General features: G+C 36.2%; 1 protein-coding gene across 1 annotated transcript in view; it reads right to left on the bottom strand.

The window, feature by feature from the left end:
• Positions 1-25,752, bottom strand: part of LOC127453076 (CUB and sushi domain-containing protein 3-like) — a 435,789-nt gene that overhangs the window by 130,667 nt on the left and 279,370 nt on the right. The window contains 7 exon segments of the mRNA XM_051719109.1: positions 224-433; positions 1,186-1,302; positions 4,795-4,864; positions 9,058-9,176; positions 11,306-11,410; positions 18,809-18,905; positions 19,630-19,754. Coding sequence (XP_051575069.1) covers positions 224-433; positions 1,186-1,302; positions 4,795-4,864; positions 9,058-9,176; positions 11,306-11,410; positions 18,809-18,905; positions 19,630-19,754 — 843 coding nt within the window.

Here is a 25,752-nt window from a genome sequence, read left to right as displayed (position 1 = left end):
TCAGAATAGCTCGCAAATTACTCATGTTTTCTGAAGTTTTTTTGACATTCAATTTTCAACATTTTGTCCACTGAATGATCACATCAAAGAACACAAAATGGTCGCAGACTGGACTGACTTGCTTTAAAACGCCCTCTGACTGAACTTGAACAAAAAGGTTTTATTTTCTCTCCTGTTATTATCAGAAAGGATCCAGGCCTCGAGCAGGTCTAATCTGTCTTACCCTCGTAGGTGATATGGAAACCAGCTTTGTTCTGGGAGTAGTCGCTGTGAAACAGGAAGCTGGTTTCATGAGTCGTGCTGAAGAAAGATTCTGGTACAACAGGTCCACTGAATCGATCGATCACAGAGCCCGAGTCCAGTGTCCCGCTATGGACCTCAAGGTAATCGTGCACAGCCTCCGTGGAGAAGTTGAGGAATTGCAGATGAATTCCTTGAGCAAAAACAATACGAGGATGAATATAGTACATTTTAAGAAGAAAATACCTGAGGGTACACTTTGAGGTTTCAAAATAAACTTCAAACAAGCCTTTCCATAAAGCGTAGTTAGTTTCTAAGAATGAAATATGTCTCTTATTACTCATTGTTATTCCAGATTGTCCAAGGCTGCATTTTGCACATGCAACTAAAACTGCCACAGCAAGTCATGTGTACACTCAGCGGAAAGTTGTAATGCTCTTTTATATCAGGAGACATAATGGAGCTCTCGTTTATGTTTAAGTATTAACTTTGTCTCAGATATTCCTCTTAAAATGTATTAGGATTAATAAAAACACTAAAAAATTATTGTGGAAAGCATAGCTCAGATCATATGATGAAAAAAAAGTTTGAGTTCATATTCGAATCTCTGATTTTCGACTGCAGATCAGTATCTTGGCAAGACTGAGTACAGTTTGAGACATTGTTAAGATCCCTTCTGAAACTCTGGAGGCGACACATGCAAGATTACAAGGGTCTTTCTTTATTCAGGACAAACATTAAGCAATAGACTCCATCTGTTCTCCATTTAATATTGCTGTCTAGAAGCAACAATTGAGATATTAGAGAGATCTCATTTGTGATTTTTCTTTCCTATAGATAGTAACATTCTAAACAGGGATGGGATATGACAATTAAATAGATGATTTACTTGTAATTAGTGAAAGAAAGATGAAAGATACAACTCCAAAGTTACATGATACAGACCAAAGCCAACAGGAAGTTTAACTGTCCAGATGCAGTCGAGTCCACTGGGGTAATTTCCAGGAAAACCAGGGCTTAGAATGACTCCATTCAGATCAAATAGGAAGCCACCACACTGAGCTTAAAAGACAAAAGTAACCATGCACACAGTCAATGAACATGTACAGAATGCTGTATTGCATGTTACACAAGTTGTTTTCAACCTGTGGTTCGCAACCCCCCCCCCCCCAAAAAAAAAAAAAAAAAAAAAAAATGGTCGTAGGTCTGTTTTGAAAACAAAAGTTCTCATTCAGTCCTCATTCCAAAATCAACATGTACAGTATAACATGTGCTTTAAATAACTTAGCTTTAAAGGAATATTGCGGGTTAAAAAAAAGTCAAGCTCAGTCAACAGCATTTGTGGCATAATGGTGATTATCACAAAAAAAAAAAAAAAAAATAAAAAAAATTTTTTGACCCATCCCTCCTTTTCTTTAAAAGCAGTCAAGGTCACAGTGAGGCACTTACAAGGGAAGTGAATGGAGCCAATTTTTGGAAGGTTTAAAGGCAAAAAGCAAAGGGTCTGCCGAGAACATAAAACCATCGTAATTCAAGAGACACTAAAAAACCAAAATGGTTGTTGAATTTTCTATTCAGCCCATGTCATGTTAATAATTTTGCCCATTTTGGGGCTTATGCCACTCGTGGTAATAATAATAAGTTGAAATGTTTGATTTTTAGGACATTTGTTTACTTTTGTACAATAAAACAATTTGGTACTGAGTTAGGTACCAGAGAAGCAAAACCAATTTAGAAACCATCTTGCACTGTGTCAAACCCAGCACAACACCAGTGGCTTTAAGCATTTCTTTATTTTTGTATTATTCCCAATGAATAAATGATATCAACCAGATATTCATCAATTCCAAACTCCATTATGGAATCTAGTGATATGAAAAATCAATTCATTTGCACTTACAGTACAATCTAGAAACCCTTGTGTTCCTTGTATATACAGTATGAATAATAATGCAATGATGTGCAATAAGAAATATTAGTGCTATAAAATGCTAATGGGATAAATGTGCTGCATTCATTTTAATGTCAGGTGAAAAATTATACACAGGTTATGAATTTGTGGACTGAAAGGCCAATATTGAAGCAACTACTTCAAGTCTGATTGAAGTATATACTTTGATTTTACTCCTGAGTGTGTGTGTATCTCCCTGTGTGTTTTGTTTGTCTTGCATTTATCTTATTGGCAATGGTGTAATGAATGGCCTATCTGAGCGAGTGTGTCCATTTACAGTACTTTAGGACAGCAATTGAAATGTCAATAGAGAACATTGAATGCTCTGTTTACACCACAGGAGCTCAGATCAATTAAACATCAAGTGTTGCTCTTTAACCACAGCACTGCTGAACTTCACTCATACCAGGCTGATCTTGCATAATCAGCCTGCAAACACAAACACACAGAGGGTGTGCTTGAACAGATACATACATAGATAAATAAAGAAATAAATAAATAACACCAACAACCCGTCGTCCAATCCATGTTTTTGCCTTTCCCCGATTCAGTATGGAAAGTTTACAAAAGAGATTTTTATTTAGAGCTGTCGGGATGGATTTGGTGTGAAACCACAGGCATACGTCATTCGTCTTTGTGTGTTTATGTCATGTCCGTAAGCTCAGAAAGAAGATCCAGCTGTGGCGAGACTCACGTGAGTGTAGGGGAAGCGGGAAGTGAGTGGAACAGCTGTTCAGCAGTGCACAAGTTGAAAGACTGTTATTATTATTTACTATTATTTTTTTATTTTTTTCCAGACGAAGATCTAATGGTCTAAATGTTGCAAGCTAGTGTAAGCCAATAAAGTATTTTTGGAGCAATAAATCAGTGTTCAGACACTTGCCATTTTTTCCCCTTAAACAGATACCCATGAATGTACTGTATGCTTATCTCAACTTGTATGTAATGTACCAATTTCATAGCACAGTAATGTATTGTCTATTAATTTGTTTAGTGTGTAACCAACCTTCTGTTGTAACTTTTCTTCCAAATAAACAATTAAACATTTATTTTTTATTATAATTGTGATATTGCATATATCTGTGAATTATTTTCATGTTCAATAAAGTATTTCATCATTATTAAATCCTCATATTGCATTTTTATATTACAGTGTTATTGTTTGCAGTGCACAGACCTACTATTGTAGTATTACGGTTCACTCACATTCCCCACTAAGGCTGTAGATTGTAATATAAAAATAAAATGTCTTCAATTGAACTCATATCAGCCATTTCACAATTTTCATCTCTTAAATTGATATGTGTAGTACAATTCAAACATTAATGTGTACTGTGTAGTGGATAAAAAACTTTAATATTCATATTATAATATAACTAAGAGTGTTGTTTATCTTCCTCAAAGTAATATTGGTTAAAAATGTTTAAGCAAATAATATAATATCAACATGAAAATATCTCATCATGACTCCGCTCTGCAGGTAATCTCAGAGTCTTCGCTCAAACCATGAGATTCATCCACTGCAAGAGCCGTGCCGAATCACAACTGACGTAAAGTGTTCCTCCGCAAGTAACTTGCAGTTTTATGCTTCAGCCGCTAGAGGGCGGCTTACAAAGTGTAGCTTGAAATAAATAAATACAATAGTGAAATAATGGGAAATAAAACGATTAATTAAATAGATAGTAAAAGATAGTATTAATTAAAAAGTACAAATTTATTAAAATAAAATAAAGGTATTAAAAAGAGAATGATAAAATCTCAAGTTATAATAATCAAATAAAATAATAAAATAGTAAAAACAATTCTAACATTTCGTAGTGATAAACAGAGAATGATATAGTCTCAATAAATAAATTGTGAAAACATTCAAATAATATAAATAGTCCCAATAATTTATTTTTCTTTTTCAAATAAAGGGATTAAAATAAAATATCAAAGTATTAAAATAGAATTATATTCTCTTAATAAACAAATAATGAAATTAATCATAAAAATGAGGAACACAAAACTCCATAAGGTGTTTGTTTATTGAGAAAAATAATCTTGGGAGAAACCAGGCTCAGCTGAGGGAGCCAGTCCCCCTCTGTCTCAAAAAAAAAAAAAAAAAAAAAAAAAAGATCTAATGTATCTTATTTTATGGATGTTCAGATGTTTTTGAAAATTACACAAATTACTTGCAAATATGACTTGATGAAAGGATAAAATACGTATGATACAATATAACCAGTGCACAATGGTGTTATAGCCAAGAGAAATCATGAGAATATGAGACAAAAAAGGGGGGTTTAAGGATAAAAGATTTGAACAAAAGAGGAAATAACAAAGCAAGAATGGATTGAATAGCACCTCAAAAGATCTAAGCAGAAGAAATATTTTTTAAAGTCCATTTTATTAAATAGGACACACCATGACTGATCTTCTATGGCCGGTACATTGTAATGAAACAGCTGCTGCATTGAAATCAAATAAGATGAAATGGAAAAAAAAGCCTGAAGTAAGGTTGTTTCGACACATACTACTATGAAGAATTGAGATTACCGAGAAGTGAAGAAATGCTCTCACTGGAAAGGCCAGATAAGTAGAATTATGTAAAGGAAACATACCCAGACAGAGAGGTGCCGGGTAGTTCCATCTTCTCACAGGTCCTGGCATGCATGTTATATATGCACTTCCCTGCAACGAGAAGAAATGAAGATAGATATTGACACACCAGTTATAAAGAAAAATCCATCACTCAAAGAAAATCAGTGTGCTCTTCTGAGTACAAAGTGAAGACTAATATAACAAAGCCCTGTCACTGGGAATGAATTTCATACAGCGCATAGAACTGAGAGTTAAACGAAGAACTTTAGCTGAAAATTGTTTTGAGGTTTTTTAACAGTCAACTGATTAATGTGCTACCAACAGTGTTGAGGAAACTACTTTAATACTACTTTAATGATAGTTCAGCTGAAAATGTAAGACAGCATGTTAGTTTCAGTCACCATTCACTTCCATTGCATCTTTTGTCCATACAATGAAAGTAAATGCTTTCATTCTGCCTTACATATCCTTTTGTGTTCCACCGAAGATATAAAGACAGCATTTAAAATTTTGGACAATCAAATTGTATTTTTTTGCAAACAGAGCGGTAGTTAAATTTAAGGCTGCAACAGTGCATGTATCCACGTCAAACCGAATTGATACAGGGCCTTAGCATGTGTGAATCCAATATTAAAAGAACATATAACGAACAACACAAACCGCGTAGAACTAAAATGAAAAAAGATTGCGGCGCAACATGGGACCACACAGAATCAAAACTTAACATAACAGAGTGCCAGACGCTACACTAGAAACTGTGGATCAGATAAATGCATGTGAAGTTTATGTGGACAGTTCTTTCATCAACATGCGCACTGCCACTGCGGCTTTCACTTTCGCATGCTGTATCCATGTTTATATACACGTTTCCCGCTGAATGCGCTTAGATACGCTATACAATATGGAACAGCCTTTCCGTGCCTCCTAAAGCCCGGGCCCGGAACAAAAGGTCCAGTTGTCCCCCCTTATCAGCGGCCCTGCTCTGGAAGCACATCTAACATGATGACTCATTTGTGGCGACATTATCTACATGTGTCTCTTGAGCTTACGGGAGCAAAGCATAAACAGCTTGTGCAAGTTAGTCTCGCCACGGCATTCAAGCAGCCTCTCGCTTCAAGCTCAGACAGGGTTAAAGTGATAACGAATGCCATAGGAGCATTTATTGCTGCAGATATGCGACCATACTCAGTCATCGAGAACACAGGATTTAAGCATCTGCTTAATGTACTTGAGCCCCATTATAAAGTTCCTACAAGAACACATTTCAGCCATTCTGTAGTGCCCGCTCTATATAAACAAGCACACGCTGTAATTGTCCAGCAGGAGACATTGTCAATGCTAACAGATCCGCCCTCTCCTCTGATAATGTGGATATTCTGATTTTCCCAAAAAAAAAAAAAAAGAAAACAAATTTGAAAATTGAGAGATAAGTACAAGTGGTGAGCTAAAAGGCAAAAGACACAGAAATCTGCACTACTAATGTCTTAATTTTGTTACAATTATTATAATTGCACTTTTTCCCTTTTATTATTATTAATGTTTGTATACAATGTGCATATAAGAGGCTCTTAAGTTTGAGTTTGTAATTTCGTTGAAAAAATAGTGCAGTCATGTATAAATGAGCCTTCACAATAAGAATTGTAGCCCATCAGCCACTGTGTTTTCAGAATAAATCATTTAAACAAATATTCGTTTTCGCTGCTGTACTGAAACCATACCGAACCGTGACCCCAAAACTGAGGTATGTAACGGACCGTGAATTCTGTGTACCGTTGCAGCCCTAATAAATATATAACTCAGTAACAGCAATATATAGTTTTCTCTCAAAAAGGTGTAAAATACCACACAGGTTTCTGTGCAGAAACTTAGTGAATCGTTCTTTTTAACCTGTTGTTCATTTAAATGATTTTTGTGAATAAAAGACATAAATATTAAAGATAGAAAACATATTTATATATTTTTAAATATATAAAAATCTGATTTTTATTTTGCAAACAGAAAAGTAGCCCATGTATATTATAAACTGCATATGAACAGATAATTTCATACAAAATACTTTCAATAAAACTACAAAATGTCATTATTGAAATTACTAGGTTGAAAACATAACAGAAGCATTTAGCAATGTTTTTACAAGAAAAAAAACATAAAACACAATGTAAGCCTTTACGCTGGGACTAAGTGAATTGTTTTGTTTTAACCTGTTCGTTTAAATTAACTGTCCGATTAAAATAAAATAAAAATTAAAAAACAGAAAAAACAGAAAATATATTAATATATTTTTAAATATATAACTATCAGATGGTATTTTTTTGCAAATGCAAACAGAGCAGTTTTTATATAATAAATAGCATTTTAATTAATAAATGTAGAAAAAAATATTATCAATAAAAGTACAAAATGTAATTATTTAAATAACTCAAATATTTAATTATTATTTAAAAGCAGCATTTAATAAAAGTTTTTGAATAATAATAATAATAATAATAATAATAATAATAATAAAATGTTAAAAATACAAATTTCCAAAAAATCTGGAACAGTATAAAAAATGCTAATAAAAACAAAAAGGAGTGATTTGTAAATTATATTCACCCCTTGCTTTATTGAAAGAACTACAACTATACAGTATGATGTTTTACCTTGTGAATTTCATTTTTTTTTTTTTTTTTAAATGCACAGTGATTTCAAATCAGATGACTGCAACACACACCAAAAAAGTTGGGACAGTCGAGTGTTTACCACTGTGAAACATCACCATTTATTTTAATAACACTTATTAAGCATTTGGGCACTGAAGACACAAGTTTGTTAAGTTTAAAAAGTGGAATTTTTCCCCATTCATACATTACGTAGGTCTTCAGCTGCAAAATTGTACGGGGTCTTTGTTGCCGTTTTGTGCGCTTCATAATGCACCACACATTCTCAGTTGGAGATGGTCAGGACTGCTGGCATGCCAATCTAGCACCCGCACTCTCTGTTTATTCGGCCAGTATGTGGTTTGAAGTTATCATGCTGAAGATTCAGGGACGTCCCTGGAAAAGACAGTGCTGGATGACAGTATATGCTGCTCCAAAATTTTTACATAACTGTCTGCATTAATGGTGCCCTCACAGATGTGCAAGTTACCCATGCCATGGGCACTGACACAATGCTGGCCCATACAGACACTGGCTTTTGGACCTGACGCTGATAACAGCTTGGATGTTCATTTTCCTCTTTGGCCCGGACAACACGACGGCTGTGTTTTTCAAAAACTATTTGAAATGTGGACTCATCGGACCAAAAAACACAGTTCCACTGTTCTACTTCAGATGGGACTGAGCTCATAGAAGTTGTAGTGCTTCTGGACAGTGTTGATGTAGGGCTTCTGCTTTGCATAGTAAAGTCTTAACTTGCATCTGTGGATGCAGCGGCGAATGGTGTTGACTAATAAAGGTTTACTAAAGTAATCCCAAGCTCATGTTCATGATATCCATTACAGAAGAATGATGGTTTTTAAGACAGTGATGTCTGAGGGATAAAAGATCACGTACATTCAGAAATGGTTTTCGTCTTGCCCTTTACGCACAGAGATTTGACCAGATTCCTTGAAACGGTCAACTATATTGTGCACTGCAGAGGGCGAAATGCCCAAATCCTTCCAAATTGTCTTTGGGGAACATTGTTCTCAAAGTGCTGGATTATTTTCTGAAGCATCTGCTGGCAAATTGACAAGTCTTGAATGATCCTTGCTCTTGAAGGACTAGGATGTTTTTAGAGGCTCCTTATACAGTATACAGTATTATGACACAACAACCTCATCTGTTTAACATCTCCTGTTTCACATCACCTTGTTATTTTAACTCGTCAAATTGTTATTAGTCTTAAATTTTCCCTGTCTCAACTTTTTTGGAGTGTGTTGCAATCATCCGATTTGAAATGACTGTACATTAAAAAAACAAAACAATGAAATTCACAAGGTAAAACATCATATAATGTGTAGATGTAGTGTCTTCAGTTTAGCGAAGGGTGAATATAATTTACAAATCACTATTTGTTTTATTAGCATTTTTCATACTGTCCCAACCTTTTTTGGAATTGGGGTTGTAGTAAAGTAGTGTTGCTACTTTTTGTTTGTTAGTCCTTGAAACTTTCTGCTAGTTACGTAGGCAACATAGAATTTGAATGCCAAAATTAGCAGCCACAGGACAAATTGGAGTGAACGCAAATGTCTCCCAGTATTTAATCTGAGAGCATTAAGCTATCATTGCTGCTGTGTATTATGTTATGTATTCGCCCACCTTTAAAGTGTAGCCTTGTTCACAGTGAAATGAGACAACATCACCCACGAAGTAGCGGTCGCCCACTTTCATGCCATTGCTGGGGGTTTGAGGTTCCGGGCAGGAGTCCAAACCTATTGCTTAGGACACAAGAAAACTCTCTTCATTTGTCAGAATGCGAATGTTCCCCAACCCAAATGGAAAATCATTTGTATTTCACATGGAAAGATGAAAAAGAGCCCCACGGGAGGAATGATTCACAATAAATGTTGCGTAATGCATGCAGTGGTGTTTGTAAAATCAGACAATTCAATTCAATTTTGCTCTAATTCTTGAGTAGTGGAACAATACAGGCTAGAGAAGTAAAAAACAAATTTGTGTGTCATGGATTCATTTTATTTATATACTAATCTGTTAAACCTGTGTTTGTGTGCAACCTCCTACGTCTTCTATTTCCTCACAACAGGAACTAGTGTGTTTTCCATGCTGTAACTCATTACGGGCCAACATTGTCAGACACAAAAACAATGCGTCAAAGACTTATAACAAGTATTATATTACTAATCATAACTATTGACAAATTCTACTAAAATCTACTTAAATTAATAAATGAATTCAGAAAACTAAATAGTTTCAAACTGATTTAAAGCTTCATAATTGGAACATTCACCACATAAAACTTTCAGTATTGACAAGATAACAAAATATTTTTCATATCAAACAAGTATTAAATGTAATAAAAACTGTTTTATTTTTTTCTGGTACTAGCTTCTGTTTGGACATACAGTAGTAGTAATGTTTCTTTAACCCTCCTGTAGTCTTAGGGTCTTTTTTTTTGACCCAGGACAGGAAAACTATACTTTATAAATAGTGCATAGTTTTTGGTACTGGAACCAAAGGTTGTGACTTTGTCAAAACCATAAAAATAAATAAATAAATTATATATATATATATATACAACAGTGTACAGTTGTAGTACGTGCCTCTTTCACTAATTAATCAACATTTTTAATTTTCTCTTAAACAATTTTATAAATATATATATATATAATTGTTTAAGAGAAAATTAAAAATGTTGATTAATTAGTGAAAGAGGCACGTACTACAATTGTACACTGTTGATTTTCTATAAGCAGAACAAATCAGAAATTGTTGGAATATAGTTGAGATATTATAAAATGCCAAAAGTGATATAAATAAATGTAAACTGAGACATCCTTTGCCAATATTTGCCAAGTTTTTTAACTTTTATTTATTTATTTTAAATATGTTACTCCATTATTATTCAAAATAAAGCATTTTCCCCCTATTGTTATACACTTTAGGACCCAATAAAACTTTTATTGGGTGTTTTTAATGCCGTTAATTACACTAATCAAGAATTTATGCATTTTTAATGGTTTTCAATACTGGCCAAAAATGACCCGATGGACAAAAGGAGGGTGTAGTTCTTTAAGAAAATAGGAGGTTTAAAATTACATTTTTATAATACTGTTTTTTCTAAAGTTTAACTAATATTTTATTCTATATAAGGGCAAGGCAAGGCAAGTTCCCATCCTGAAATTGTTGAGTTATTGTCTAAAGACAGGTGGTTTTATGGGTAGTGAGTGATAATATTTTTATAACTCAATTTATTTGATCATAGTTTTGATAAAATAAAAATAAAATTAAATAAAATAAAAATGGTACATCCACATCAACATTATTGTAGTGGTGTATTTCAAAGTGCTATTTTAAAACTAATAGTAATTAAAATATATGGTTAGGGATGGGAATCGAAAGGAATTCAGCAATTCTGGTTCTGGTTTTGATTCCTCTAAAAGGAATATTCCGGGTTCAATACAAGTTTAGCTCAATTGACAACATTTGTGGCATTATATTGATTACCACAAAAAAATATTTCAACTCGCCCCTCCTTTTCTTTAAAAAAAGCAAAAATCGAGATTACAATGTGGCACTTTTTCACCATTTTTTGTTTTAGCACTTATGAGGAAGAAAAGTGCTACAACACATAAAAGAGTATTTTAGTATGGTGATCTGTCTGCATCGATGGAAGAATGCACATTCATTGTTAGTGGAACCAAAAGTCACGAAAATCATTCAGGTATTTTTTTTTTTTAAAGTAGAATTGTTTCTGAAAGAAAATTGGTTTTCAGATTCCTAGCCTATTTATGGGTCATATTTTGTCCCATGTCTCAAGAATCAGTGTTTGTTAGTTTTACCTTTCTAGCATGCTCATTTGGATGGTACAGATGAACAGTCATCATACCTGTATATTCCAGGTGAAAGCCTGCTCCAGAAACACTCATATCGGTCTGAAAGGTAAGGTACAGATTGTTGGATGTTGTGTTCAGAAGCGATGGAATCGTGGTCCCTAGAAAAATTAGAAGCATTAGCATTAGAAAACATTCATTGATTTGCATGTTGAAAATAAAAGCAACAGTTTGTCTTACATCCGTGGTTATAAACTGGTGGGTCGAGACCAAAAATTCAGTTCAGATCAGTTCGGAAAAGATTTTTGACAGCAGCGAAAAACAATGCTAAATTCAAATAATAAAATGCAACTAGCCGTATAATCATGCGTAATTAGGATATCAAAATAAATAGGCTTATTAGTTTTTGAAAGGGAGGAGAAAATGCTTCCCATGTTGACATCAAAGGCTGTGAATCTAGGTATTAAAATAAAAAGGTATTTTCATGCAAATTCATCTGTCACTTGGTAATGAGTCCAATACTAAATAAATAGTGTTTGTTTCAAGTGTTAGGCTAGTAAAGCATTATTTGCTAAACAATATGATATGATGTACAACACAAAGTCTGGTTCTATGTATGGTCGCCACTTTATATTTCAGTGTGAAATCCTGAAGAAAAACCAGTTGAGAAGCATTGCGCTACAGCTCTAAACAGTCATCTCTGAGGGTTTGTGACATTATATCATGAGGTTTCTACGAATGTCATTCAACTCTGTCACGGCTGTCACTGTTGTCATCATGTTGGTAGGTCTATTGACGAAGTGCCGTTGCAGTTAAAGTTGGGTCACACCTTGCTGCCATCTGCCTAATCATACAGAAAATACAGTTGGGCACACGACAAGACAGATCAGACCTATTGCTGTTTTGTGAACCTGCGGTGACCTCCATCAAGTAGACTGATGCTCAGTAGCCACTCTGGAATCACCATGATGGGCTATTTGTCGAGCAACGGCTGAGGTTTAGTGCTAAAGAGGTTGTGACGAATAGAGGCAGTTATTTCACTTGCATCTCAGCCACACTGGGAGTTTGGAAGGAGTAGGTCCCTTTTATTCAGTTAAATTGTATTTAATTCATATAATTTGTATAGCGCTTTTCAAAATGCATGTTGTTCCAAAGCAGCTTTACAAATATAATTGCGCTTTGTGTTGTCACAATACAACATTTTTAATGTCAATAGCAATAGAGCGCAACAGTCTTGTTCTAGAATAATAACAATAATAATTCCCCACATTTATATAGTGCTTTTCTAGGCACTCAGAGCACTCTACATAGTACAGGGGGAATCTCCTCAATCACCATCAGTGTGCTGCATCCACCTGGATGATGCGACGGCAGACATAGTGTGCCAGTACGCCCACCACACACTAGCTAATAGTGGAGAGGATAGTAGAGTGATGTAGCCAATTCAGGGATGGGGATTATTAGAAGGCCATGATAGATAAAGGACAATGGGGGGAATTTGGCCAGGACACTAAGGTTATACCCCTCCTCTTTACGAGAAGTGCTCTGGGATTTTTAATGATCTCAGAAAGTCAGGACCACGGTTTAAAGTCTCATTCAAAAGATGGTGCTTTTTTATGGTATAGTGTCCCTGTCACTATACTGGGGCATTAGGACCTACACAGACCGCAGGGTGAGCACCCCCTGCTGGCCTCTCTAAAACCACTTCCAGCAGAAACCTTAGTTTACCCCAGGAGGTCTACCATCCAGGTACTGGATAGGTTCAACCCTGCTTAGCTTTAGCAGGCAACTAGGCATGAGCTGCAGGGTGATATGGCTGCTGACTAGAAGTAGAAATTCCACAATGTTTTTATCCTTAGGGGAAATAATTATTAACAAAAACGTATCTTTTTTTACAAACAGTATTACCGTGAGTTCTGAGGTTGTTAATTGGTGGTATATGCTTCTGTTAAAGCCATCAGTCCATGTAATTTCCACTTTATATAGAGAGAGAGAGTTACATAAAGTAAATTAATAACCGTGAGTTACTTGAACTTATTTAGCTTACAAATCCATAAAATTAAGATTTTGAGTACTACTATCTCAAACAATCGAGTACAGAACTGAGGTTGTAGGGAATACAAATAAGCCCTTGTGCTTGAATATTATTAGCATGTTTGTTTGGCCAAAATGAAATCACAGTCATGTGAAAAAGAAAGAACGCCCTCCTTGAATTCTATGCTTTTACGTATCAGGACATAATAAAAATCATCTAGTCCTTAGCAGGTCTTAAAATTAGGTAAATACAACCTCAGATGAACAATAACACGACATATTACACCATGTCATGATTTATTTAACAAAAATAAAGCCAAAATGGAGAATCCATGTGTGAAAAACTAAGTACACCCATACTGCTTCCATAGGAATTAAGAGGCTAAGTATTAGCCAGGTGCTGCTAATCAAATGCCCTTGATTAATTGATCATCAGCAAGTGTGACCACCTCTATAAAAGCCGAAGTTTTAGCAGTTTGCTGGTCTGGAGCATTCAGGTGTGTGTTAACACAATGCCAAGGAGGAAAGGCATCAGCAATGATCTTAGAGAAGCATTTGTTACTGCCCATCAATCTGGGAAGGGTTATAAGGCCATTTCCAAACAATTTAAAGTCCATCATTCTACAGTGAGAAAGATTATTCACAAGTGGGAAAACATTCAAGACAGTTGCCAATCTTCCCAGGGGTGGATGTCCCAGCAAATTCACCCCAAGTTCAGACCGTGCAATGCTCAGAGAAAGTGAAAAAAACCCAAGAGTTACATTTCAGACTCTACAGGCCTCAGTTAGCATGATAAATGTTAAAGTTCATGACAGTACAATTAGAAAAAAGACTGAACAAGTATGGTTTGTTTGGAAGGGTTGCCAGGAGAAAGCTTCATGTCTCTAAAAAGAGCATGGCAGCACAGCTTAGGTTTGCAAAGTTGCATCTGAACAAACCACAAGATTTCTGGAACAATGTCCTTTGGACAGACGAGACCAAAGTGGAGATGTTTGGCCATAATGCACAGCGCCACGTTTGGTGAAAACCAAACACCAAATATCAGCACAAACACCTCATACCAAATGTCAAGCATGGTGGTGGAGGGGTGATGATTTGGGCTTGTTTTGCAGCCACAGAACCTAGGCACCTTGCAGTCATTGAGTCGACCATGAACTCCTCTGTATACCAAAGTATTCTAGAGACAAATGTGAGGCCACCTGTCCGACAGCTAAAGCTTGGCCAAAATTGGGTCATGCAATAGGACAATGATCCCAAGCACACCAGCAAATCTACAACAGAATGGCTGAAAAAGAAAAGAATCAAGGTGTTGCAATGGCCCAGTCAAAGTCCAGACTTCAACCCAATTGAAATGCTGTGGTGGGATCTTAAGAGAGCTGTGCATAAACAAAGGCCTGCACACCTCAATGAACTGAAGCAACATTGTAAAGGAGAGTGGGCCAGAATTCCTCTACAACGATGTGAGAGACTGATAAAGTCATACAGAATACAATTACTTGAAGTTATTAATGCTAAAGGTGGTTCTACAAGCTATTGAATCATAAGGTGTACTTAGTTTTTAACACATGGCTTCTCCATTTTGGCTTTATTTTTGTTAAATAAATCATGACACGGTGTAATATGTCATGTGTTGTTGTTCATCTGAGGTTGTATTTACCTAATTTTAAGACCTGCTATGGACCAGATGATTTGCATTATGTCCTGATATGTAAAACCATAGGGTGTACTTTCTTTTTCACATGACTGTATGTGAGGATTTAACTAGTTGTTATTAAGAATTCATTGAAATTTGAGTTATTTTAGTATTAATTAAATTGTTTTACTGTTAATAGCTGTTTTGTGTAAACTCACTATAAGGGTCATTAGTGTTCTATTAGTGGTCAACTTGTTTCCTGTTCAATTCATTTAATTTTTCCTTGCACAGGTGAATATGCATAGCTGAAATGCAGCTTTATATGCACATCAAGTGACCTGATGTCTGATATTATTTTTTTTAATGTCAAGAAAATTAAGTAGAAACAGTAATAATAATGTTAATTTAAAAACTTGCAATTAGTTGCTAAACCTTAAAGGGATAGTACACCCAAAAATGAAAATTCTCTCATCATTTACTCACCCTCATGCCATCCCAGATGCGTATGACTTTCTTTCTTCTGCTATACACAAAATTAGAAAGAAAAAAAAATATCTCCGCTCTGTAGGTCCATACAATGCAAGTGAATGGTGATCAGATATTTGTAGCTCCAAAAATCACATAAAGGCATCATCAAAGTAATCCATATGACCAGTGGTTAAATCTATGTCTTTAGAAGAATTATATTAGGTGTGGGTGAAAAACAGATCAAAATGTAAGTATTTTTTTCCCTCTAGATCTCCACTTTCACTTTTACATTTGAAAGTCATATGTGGTGCCTGTTTAGTTTCACTTTCACATCTGAAAATGTTAACACCTATTATATAGCTTCTGAAGGTATAGATTTAAACACTGGAGTCTTCTGGATAACTTTTATGTTTACTTTATGTGATTTGTGGAGCTACAAATGTCTGATCACCATTCACTTGCATTGTAAGGACCTACGGAATTAAGATATTTTTCTAAAAATTGTCGTTTGTGTTCTGCTGAAAAAAAGAAACTCATACACAACTGGGATGGAATGAGGGTGAGTAAATAATGAGAGAATTTTCAATTTTAGGTGAACTATCCCTTTAATCATGTGGCATACATTTTTAAGTCAATAAACTGAATGAAATGATACATTTGTGCATATCTAACAAAGGTTTTCAAGTTGTGCTGAGATAAAATGTCCATAAGTTGAATTTACTTAAAAAGCTTGATGCAAAATTGCAACATATATAAGTAAATCCAACACATTTTTTTTTTTTTTCAGTATTCTACCTATGACTCGGCATATGAATATCCACCATTCAGAGAATCGCAGCAAACAAAGCACACCTAAAGAACTCTGCACATCCATGACACACTGTGAATGACACAATCGAGTCTCCCGACACCCTCAAACTACTTATACATGTGTATATCTAAGTACTTTGCGACAAGGGCGGACTGGGAAGAGAAATGGATTTGAAATAAAAACCAGCCCAAATGTTGTTGAGCGGGGTGGGGGTGGGTGGTACTCGCCCAAAAGTTGTTGAGAGGGATGTTCGGCCGTGGATAGGCACTGTTGTACTCAATAATTCAAGACAAGTAAACCATAATAAAATAAAAATAAAGGAAGAAAATGGCTAGCAATAGCTCACATTAAGTCAACAGAACAAAGACACAATAGAGTAAACAGTGCTTGATGTTTGGAGTATTGAGTTTGACTATACAATTAAGCATTTGGAAATTGAAAACAGTAATCAAATGAAAAATCAGCAATAATGTCTTATGTCCCATATTATCTGTAGACTGTTTAGAATCAGAACTAGCAGTGCCCATAAATCCTGCCTGCCGCACCAAATGAACAGCAAGAGCACCGTTTTTGGTCATAGCATATTTTGTCCACCATCATACCGTCTTCTCCATGCACGAGGCATAGCATTCCTATAACTTGCATTAATCTTTCATTTGTCCTCCGTGCATATTAAATGTCAAACTGTCAACAATTGTTAATGCTTTCTCTGAAAAGAATGGTGGCCGCTAAGGTCAGTGCATATTTATTTTGCTTTGTGTGGCTGATGCGACTCTCACTCCTTGTTGAAGGGATACTGAGGCAAATAATTAAAATGTGCCTTTCAATTCGGAGGGCTCTGCTGTTTTATTTCAGAAGACTGCAGAGTCATCACCACTACACTGATAGCATTCTGTCCGCTACTTGGACTGAGAGCTCCACCAGGGAGATTCTGACACTCTGAGTTCACTCCCATTGCTATAAAGCTGTTGATCCATGACAGCTGAAATATTGATGTGCTTTGGATGATAAAACAAATCTCTAGATGAAAGTCAGAAGGCATAAGGTTTCAAAAAACAGTCTTATTTCACAAATACGATGGTGCCATCCTTATCAGACTCTTGTGTTGACAAGACTCTGTTAAAGAAACTACACCAGGGATGACTACTGTGCTTATACAGAGCAGAATTGATTAAAGTCAGCTTTGTGTGTGTGTGTGTGTACATGTTTATTCTACATTGTGGGTACCAAATGTCCCCACCAGGATAGTAAAACCTGAGATCACCTACCTTGTGGGGCCCAGCCAGCGGTCCCCACGAGGAAAATGGTTTATTAAACATACTAAACTATGTTTTTTGAAAATGTAAAAATGCAGAACATTTTTTGTGATCGTTAGGTTTAGGGGTAGGGTTAGGGGATCATTAGATCGGTATAAAATCCATAAAATGCTTGGAAGTCTATGGAGAGTCCCCACAATGATATAAAAACAAGTGTGTGTGTGTGTGTGTGTGTGTGTGTGTGTTCTGAAAGAAGTGGCAACTTGGTTTGGAAACTTTGTTGACAAAAAACTTGTTGACAAAAGACTTGTGTTGCCAACATGAACACCACAGCTCAATGTGTTAGATCACATGCACTAACAACTAGGGCATGTCACCTACATAGAAAAAAATCACCATAAAAGATAAAAGCAGTCTTATCATCTATATATATATATATATATATATATATATATATATATATATATATATATATATATATATACACACACACACATACTGTATATATACAAATATTGTGAAACACTTATTCTTTGTTATATTTTTTTTTACACATTTAGAATAATAGTAAAGTCATCAAAACTATGGAATAACATAAATGGAACAATGGGAATTATGTTGTGACAAAACAAATTCCAAAATAACAATCAAAACTATGTTATATTTTAGCATCTTCAAAGTAGTCACCCTTTGCCTAGAATTTGCAGACATGTACTCTTGACATTTTCTCAACCAACTTCTTGAGGTATCACCCTGGGATGCTTTTTAAACAGTATTGAAGGAGTTCCCATCTGTGTTGGGCACTTATTGGCTGCTTTTCTTTATTATTTGGTCCAAGTCATCAATTTCAAAAACTTTTTTTTTTTTTTATTATTAAATTTTAGTTTTATAATGAAATAAATTAATATGGTGGCACAGTTATATTTTTGTCTGCAAAACTAATTCCAAGCATACACCTTCAGATCAAGTGTGAGTCAAGTGTTTCAAAACTTTTGACTGGTAGTATATATATATATATATATATATATATATATATATATATATATATATATATATATATATATATATATATACTATATTCTAAAGCCATTTTTGTGTAAGGAACAGAAGTCGTGTTTAATAAATAAATAAATAAATCTTGCATCAAACCTACTGTGGAACTGTATGTCAACACAGCATTTTTTTTTTTTTTTTATCTAAATACACTTTTTTTTTATTTTATTATCTACAGACACAAATGAGGTCAAATAATTAGATAATTTTTAAATAATCTGAGAATTTACATTTTTGGGTGAAATATTCCTTTAAAATGTAATGTTTTCATGCTGTAAAGGGAACTCAATGGTTTCTATCTTACCAGAATAGCTCCCAAGTCTTGGAGCATTGCTGTCGACACCGTCGTAAAAGTCTAGCGAGTCCCAGTTGTGTTCGGTGGAAAACGTCACAACTGTAATCTGTAGAAATAAAATACAAATTATATTATTTGGACCAATTATATGAAAATTAATGGATCCCTTTGGTGTATAATGAACTTACAAAAAATATGTATTAAATGTACTGTAAAAACATTCATATTTATTTAAATGATAACTTTATAATAATTCAGTTAATATTATACAGTTATATAATACATTACTATTTACAAATTATATACATAATTTAATGTATTTTTTATATTGTTTACTTGTATACAATAATATAATACATAAAATTATATATAAATAAACGTATTAGAAAACAATGATATTATTAGGACGACAATTAATAGATTCCTATATACAGTATATATATATATATATATATATATATATATATATATATATATATATATATATATAAAACATTTAAAAACAATTCTATTTATTTAAAATAATATAATATTAAAATTAAACAATATAATATTCTTTAAAATTATTACAATATTTCTATTAAAATAAAAATAACAATTTTCCTGCATACCAAATTGTTCTTTAATCTGTTATTTTTTATCATCAATAACTGTTTTATTTTATACATCTTTTTTGTGTCACTATAAAAGTACAGTACTAAGAAAAGGCTTCACTTCAAAGCAGAGAATCCATTGATAACATTTCTATCCCCTGTCAAGCTTTATGCAATCAAACACTTTTCAACGAAACATTATTCAAAATATTTTTCAGAAGGAAAAACAGGTCTCACTTGGATTCCAGTTCCCTCCGGCACAAAGACCTTCCAAACGCAATTCAGATGGTTGTCATAGGGATCAGGGTATCCCGGAGACAGGATGGTACCACGGCGCGTAGTCAGAACTCCTCCACAGGGGACTGAAAGACAGGTTTCCGAGAAGAAGAAAAAAATGACAGACTGAACGCGACAGAGAGACCATGACAAACAAAGTCGGGTAAACAAGCCATTTCCGAGCCAAAAGATATAAAAACTGTCTCGGTTAGGAACGTAACCTTGGTTCCTTGAGAGGGGGGCAATTGGGACTACGTCAGTGAGTCACGTGGTCTGAAGCCTGCATACAATCACACCAAATCAATGGCTGATGGCACTTAATCAATGCCCATAGGGAGCCGCGTCATGGAACCCATATAGACAGCTGCTTTGGCGCCATTTTGCCAGATTTTACGCAACAAGCACAAGCCTATGCAGCAACTAGAGAGTATGGCCAGCTACACAATGCATCGTTCCCTATCAAGGAGCAAAGGCTACGTTCATAACTGAGACGTTCCCATTCAAGGAAACATCGATGTTGTGTAATGACACAATTGGGACGAGATACCATCACGCCATGTGAACAGTAGCTGCCAACTCTCCAAACCTGTGTGGCAAGCTTACAGAGGCGCACAAGCGAGCTAAAGAAATAGAAATCTAAAAAACTTACTCCTGATCCAACAAAGAGAACTTGGGAAGCAGGAGACAAACTCTCATCCAAATGATCAAATCTAACAAAAGTATGCAGAGGACCATCCTGCTGCCATACAAATGTCTTCCAAGAATGCACCTCTAGCATGAGGATGCCATTGTCCTCGTAGAATGGGCTTGAATACCCAGAGGCGCAGGCAAACCACGCGACTCATAAGCACTCGAGATTGTATCCACAATCCAATGAGACAGTCTCTGCTTGGACACCAAAACACCCCTGTTGCGGCCACCAAAGCACACAAACAACTGCTCTGACTTTTGCCATTGGCTAATATGGTCAGCATAAGCCTGCAGAGCTCGCACTGGGCATAACATACAGGATACGTAGCCTTTTATGCTCTTACGACTCAAACGGCAGAGGAGAAAAGGATTGCAAATTAACAATCTGCGAGTGAAAGGACGTAGAGATGACTTTAGGCAAATAGCCCAAACGAGGTCTCAGCTCGACTTTTGATAACGCTGGTGCAAATTCCATACACAAAGGATTCATCCACAAGGCATGCAAATCACCAACCCTCTTAAAGAATGCCATTGCTAATAACAGCGCCATTTTAAGAGTCAGAAATTTATCAGATACTGATATTAAAGGCTCGAATGGAGCAGCTGAGAGCGACTCCAACACCACAGATATATCCCAGATAAAGGGATGCGGATGATACAAAAATGTCTAAGCCTGCGCGCTCCGTGCATAAAATGGGAGACAAGAGAAAGTCTTCCAACAGACACTCCATTAACCAGTGCATGTTCAGCCACTATAGCGGCCACGTACACTTTAAGCATTGCTGGGGTAACCCGGCCCCAAAACGCTCTTGCAAAAAAATCCCGTACTGAACCAACTGGGCAGTGGACTGGATCCTCACTCCGCGCTGTGCACAAAGCAGCGAAAATATGCCATTTACACGTATATAACCTTCTTGTTTATGGAGCTCTAGCATTTAAGATGATATCAACCATCGCAGGGGATAAACCATCATTCAAAAGGTGGCCCCGTTGACGAGCCAAACCCACAATTTCCATAACTCGGGCCGAGGGTGAAAAATTTTGCTGCGCGCCTGAGACAACATGTCCATTCTGACTGGAATCACCCAAGGCATTTTCTCCAGGAGAGAGACCAGAATCAAAAACCATACTTGAGGGGGAGTTTGTGGGGCCATGCGAGGGTCGGACATGTGAACGGTGAGCTCTGCACACTTTGCTAGTTTTTAATACTATTTGTGTCATAATCCGGTGAGATTCGATGCACCCTGTTCCATAACTGTTCTATGAAGACAATATGTCAAAGAATTCAAAATCCTCGGGCTCTGGAGACATTAAAAGACACTTACATGCTCAAGCTGATACCCCTCACAGGGCCGCAAGCCAGGGACCAGTTTGGACAGTGCGGTGGGAGAGATTAAGTGGCAACTGTCGAGCATGTCGGAAATGCTGGCGAAGGTCGTTGCTGATTTGGAGGATCTTGCTGTAATACGTCGATCGATCACTGCCATGGAGACATAATTCTCTGAGTTGGTTACAAGAGTGGGGGACGTCGAGAAAGGGATGGATTATCTGGAGTCATTGGAGAGGAAACTAGCTGCTAACCCGCTAGCGACCAAGACAGACTTGGAGCGCATTTGGGAAAAGTTGGAAGAGATTGAGAATCATAACTGGCGAAACAACTTCTGAATTGTTGGAATTCCTGAGAAAGAAGAAGGCTGAGATATGGTGAAATTCCTAGATGAGCTCTTCCCGTGTCTGCTCGACATAACAGGCCATAAGCTGGAAATCGAGTGAGCTCACAGTGTTCCGGCTCGGAGATCCGCTGAGGGAGACAGGCCCCGATCAATTCTGGCCAAATTTCTGAGATCATACGATAAAGATCTTGTGTTACACGAGGCGAGGAGTAAAGGAAGGCTTTCTTGGAAGAACCACAGAATTCCCAGACTTTGCAAATTCAACAAGAGAGAAACGTGACCGATTCAAGATATGCAAGAAACTCTTACATCAACGGAAGGTCGCTTTTGCACTGATGTTCCCGGCCAAATTGAGAATAGATACTAAGGATGACCGCAAAATATTTACATGCCCACAGCAAGTGATGTCCTTCATAAAGTCAATGGAATGAGTAAGTCATTGTGTGATGCTCTCTATGCAGCCGAGTGGACCTGACTCACTGAACATTCACTTGACCGTCCGAGGGAACTGGGTGCCTTCTTTGTTTCTTTTTGTGTTGGCTCCGCCTAGCGGCTGGAGTTTGTTTTGTGGAATAACACTCCTTCGAGACAGTTTGTGGATGTATCTGCACATTCTTTGTGCTTATGCCTCCTATTGGATGGAGTTTGTTTTGTGGAATATTTCTTGCAAACATCGGAGTGATTAGGGCATTTGTTGCTCTCATGTAACAGCCAAGTGGACCTGACTCACTGAACATTTACTTGACCATCCGAGGAAACTGGGTGCCTTCTTTGTTTCTTTTTGTGCTGGTTCTGCCTAGCGGCTGCATTTTTTTTGATGGAAAACGGCCTGCGTGACACATAATGGTGACAAACTTTGTTGTGCGCCAGATAAAGGAGCATGTCTCGATGGCGAGAACAGTGCATCCATCTGGAGAAAGAGAGAAACACAAGGAAAAGTCAGGTGCCCGTCCACAATCCTTCTTCTTATGACAAGAGCCGGAGCCTCAAGGCTCATATGGCTCCTTTCAAAGACCGAATGGTTTGACAGAGCCTCGATGAAGCACCATTGGGCCTGTATAACAATGCTGTTTAATCCCCACACAAACTGCTCATTTCCAACGATGTCCTCACATGTTGTCACTCAAAAGGGAGAACATAGTCCTCGCTAGTCACCAACAAGGGCTTAGACAAATTTGCACACTGAAGTAAGAAAATCTGGCGAAATGGTGCCAAAGCAACCGCCTATATGGGTTTCATGATGCAGCTCCCTCTGAGCGTCTTTTAAGCACCATCAGTCAGTGAATTAGCATGATTGTATACAGGCTTCAGTCCACGTGACTCATTATGCAACGTTGATGTTTCATTGAAAGGGAACAGAAAAAAATACAGAAAGAGGAAAACAACAAACAAAGTTCAAAGAGGAAGATCAAACAGTATACTTTAAAGATTGAAAAGTTGTACACCTAGAGATATGAATAGTACTTTTTACAGAAGTGCTTACAATGATGTACACTAACACGAGATGAAGACTTCAGTTATATTTAAGGGCAGTAAAAAGCGATTTAATTCTACATAAGGCGGGTCACTCTTTTATGGTGGCTGCCATGTTTAGATCACATGACCAGTTGAATATTACTCACTTTATCTTGTTACCCCACACCCGCCCCCATTTTTTATCAGAAAATGCGTGTGCAGAATATGTTGAAATAATTCAATCGTGGGTGACACAACAGTGAAGGAGAGCAACTAACAAAAAGTAGCAAAGCTACTAAATTAATTACATTGTTCAGAAACATAACAGTACAAGCTACTTTTTCCAAACAGTAGCGGTGTAGCCTGACAAATCAGCTTATCTCTGTTTTTTGTGTCCTGTTGATTTGCTCAGTTTTACAACCTAGTGAACAGAGGCAGATAATTAAATGACTTCTCCACAAAGTTCCATTCTCATATATACATTATATTACATATAATTTTATATTATACTGTTTAACCTAATAATAGTCTAAAAGATACAATCTCTTGAAATACTGTAGTTGCAATGTAGTTGGCTATTTTGTCATATTAGTCAGTAAAAGAAAAAGCAAAAAATGACTTAGATCACCTTTAAATGTCAGATAAGCTAAATTTAAGAGATCTTTCAACATCAAAAAGAATCTATAAGTACATTACAGAACAGCTGTAATGTTTTTACATTCTAAACACAGCATTAGTTGAAAGCGCTATGTATGAACTTATTTCTTTTAAAGTCAACATGAAATCAAAATTGAGCCCATTTACTTTTATTATGCACAGTATTAATTCAACATTTACTTTCTTAGTGCATATTATTCCAAATAAAATCATGTTTTCACAATCTTTAATCAAAATGTAACTATGTGCTCCACCCGGGCAACAACTTTTCTTCTCGGCTGACACCACTAATTGCTCTTACTTTTCAACCCCTCCCTTCCAACCCCCCGACTCCATTTCTATATGTAACGTCCATTTTTCACGATCCAATCAATTCACAAAGGATAAAATCAAGTCCCGTCCTACATTTTTCTTGCTGAATATCCTGTTTCTCTAAAAAAAATACATCCAATTACAAAAGTAAATTGGGTTGTGAACAGTGTTTCATGCCGACTTTAATGAACACTTCCAAAACCAGGTTCATCTTTCACCAGCCAAGGATCAACTAGGCCGATCCCTCTTTTCCCAACTCCATAGGGATGTCATTACCAGAATCAGGTGCAGTTTTGAAGTGCCACACATTAATGTTAATATGCATTGCTGCAGAGCTTTTAATCTAGCATGGACATAACGTGGACTATTATAAAAGCATCCGTATTCCTTATTTATTACTTTCTGGGAATTTGATTAATTCTCTGGGAATTTTAATGACTTGTAGATCTACTGTCCTGTAACATGTGGCTGCGGCCACAGCACTGCGAGACTGTCATCTTTTATATAGGCTTCGTCTTGCGCTGCTTAAAATGCATTATGCATTCATCATTTTTAATTATTCAACCTAGTACTCCTACAGTATTTGTATAATAAGTTTCTTCTCATATTTCACTCCACTGAGGAGAATTCTTTGAGGAGCAAGAAACTCTGGCATCTTCTGTAGAGCTGTCGAGATTAAGTGCGACCTTGCTTATATTTTTTTGGTCACAAATGGTGAGATAATATATCAAAATGTGTCAAAATGGACCACTTATAGTATAATATACAAAATAAGCTGATGGATGGATGGATGGATGGATACTATTGATTTAGACAGACAGACAGACAAACAGATAGATAGATAGACAGAGAGATCTTCTAGAATGGAGAGATACTTCTGCTGGACTGCCTGTGTATTTGCCAAATTACTGCTGCTCATAGGTGCAATTTCTGTATTATGGTTTGTAATAGCCCACAAAGACAAGACAACTGCTTGCATACAAAATATGCTTCACATCATTTAGAATTACTTAAATTTTCCATTTTCATTAGTGCTTTTCATAACACTCAAAGCACATAAAAGTCAGCTAAGAACAAAAGCTGGGGAAAAACACTCAGGCAAATTGAATGACGGCGAGAATTGAACCCTCCGAGACATTCCGTCACCTTTGGAGAGCTCAGTCAAGCAATTCTTATTTGTTTGTTGAGGCTATGCCAGACATTGTACTCAGCACCTTTTGTGTAGCTATCAATAAGAACGAATCCTCTCTAGATGTTAAGTACCGCAAGGATGTTCTGTCTTCACAGGCGTTATTTG

This window comes from Myxocyprinus asiaticus, chromosome 15 (assembly GCF_019703515.2).
Source record: "Myxocyprinus asiaticus isolate MX2 ecotype Aquarium Trade chromosome 15, UBuf_Myxa_2, whole genome shotgun sequence".
Classification (NCBI taxonomy): Eukaryota; Metazoa; Chordata; class Actinopteri; order Cypriniformes; family Catostomidae; genus Myxocyprinus; species Myxocyprinus asiaticus.
Note: the sequence above shows the minus strand (reverse complement) of the source record. Positions and strands in the feature narration are given on the sequence as shown.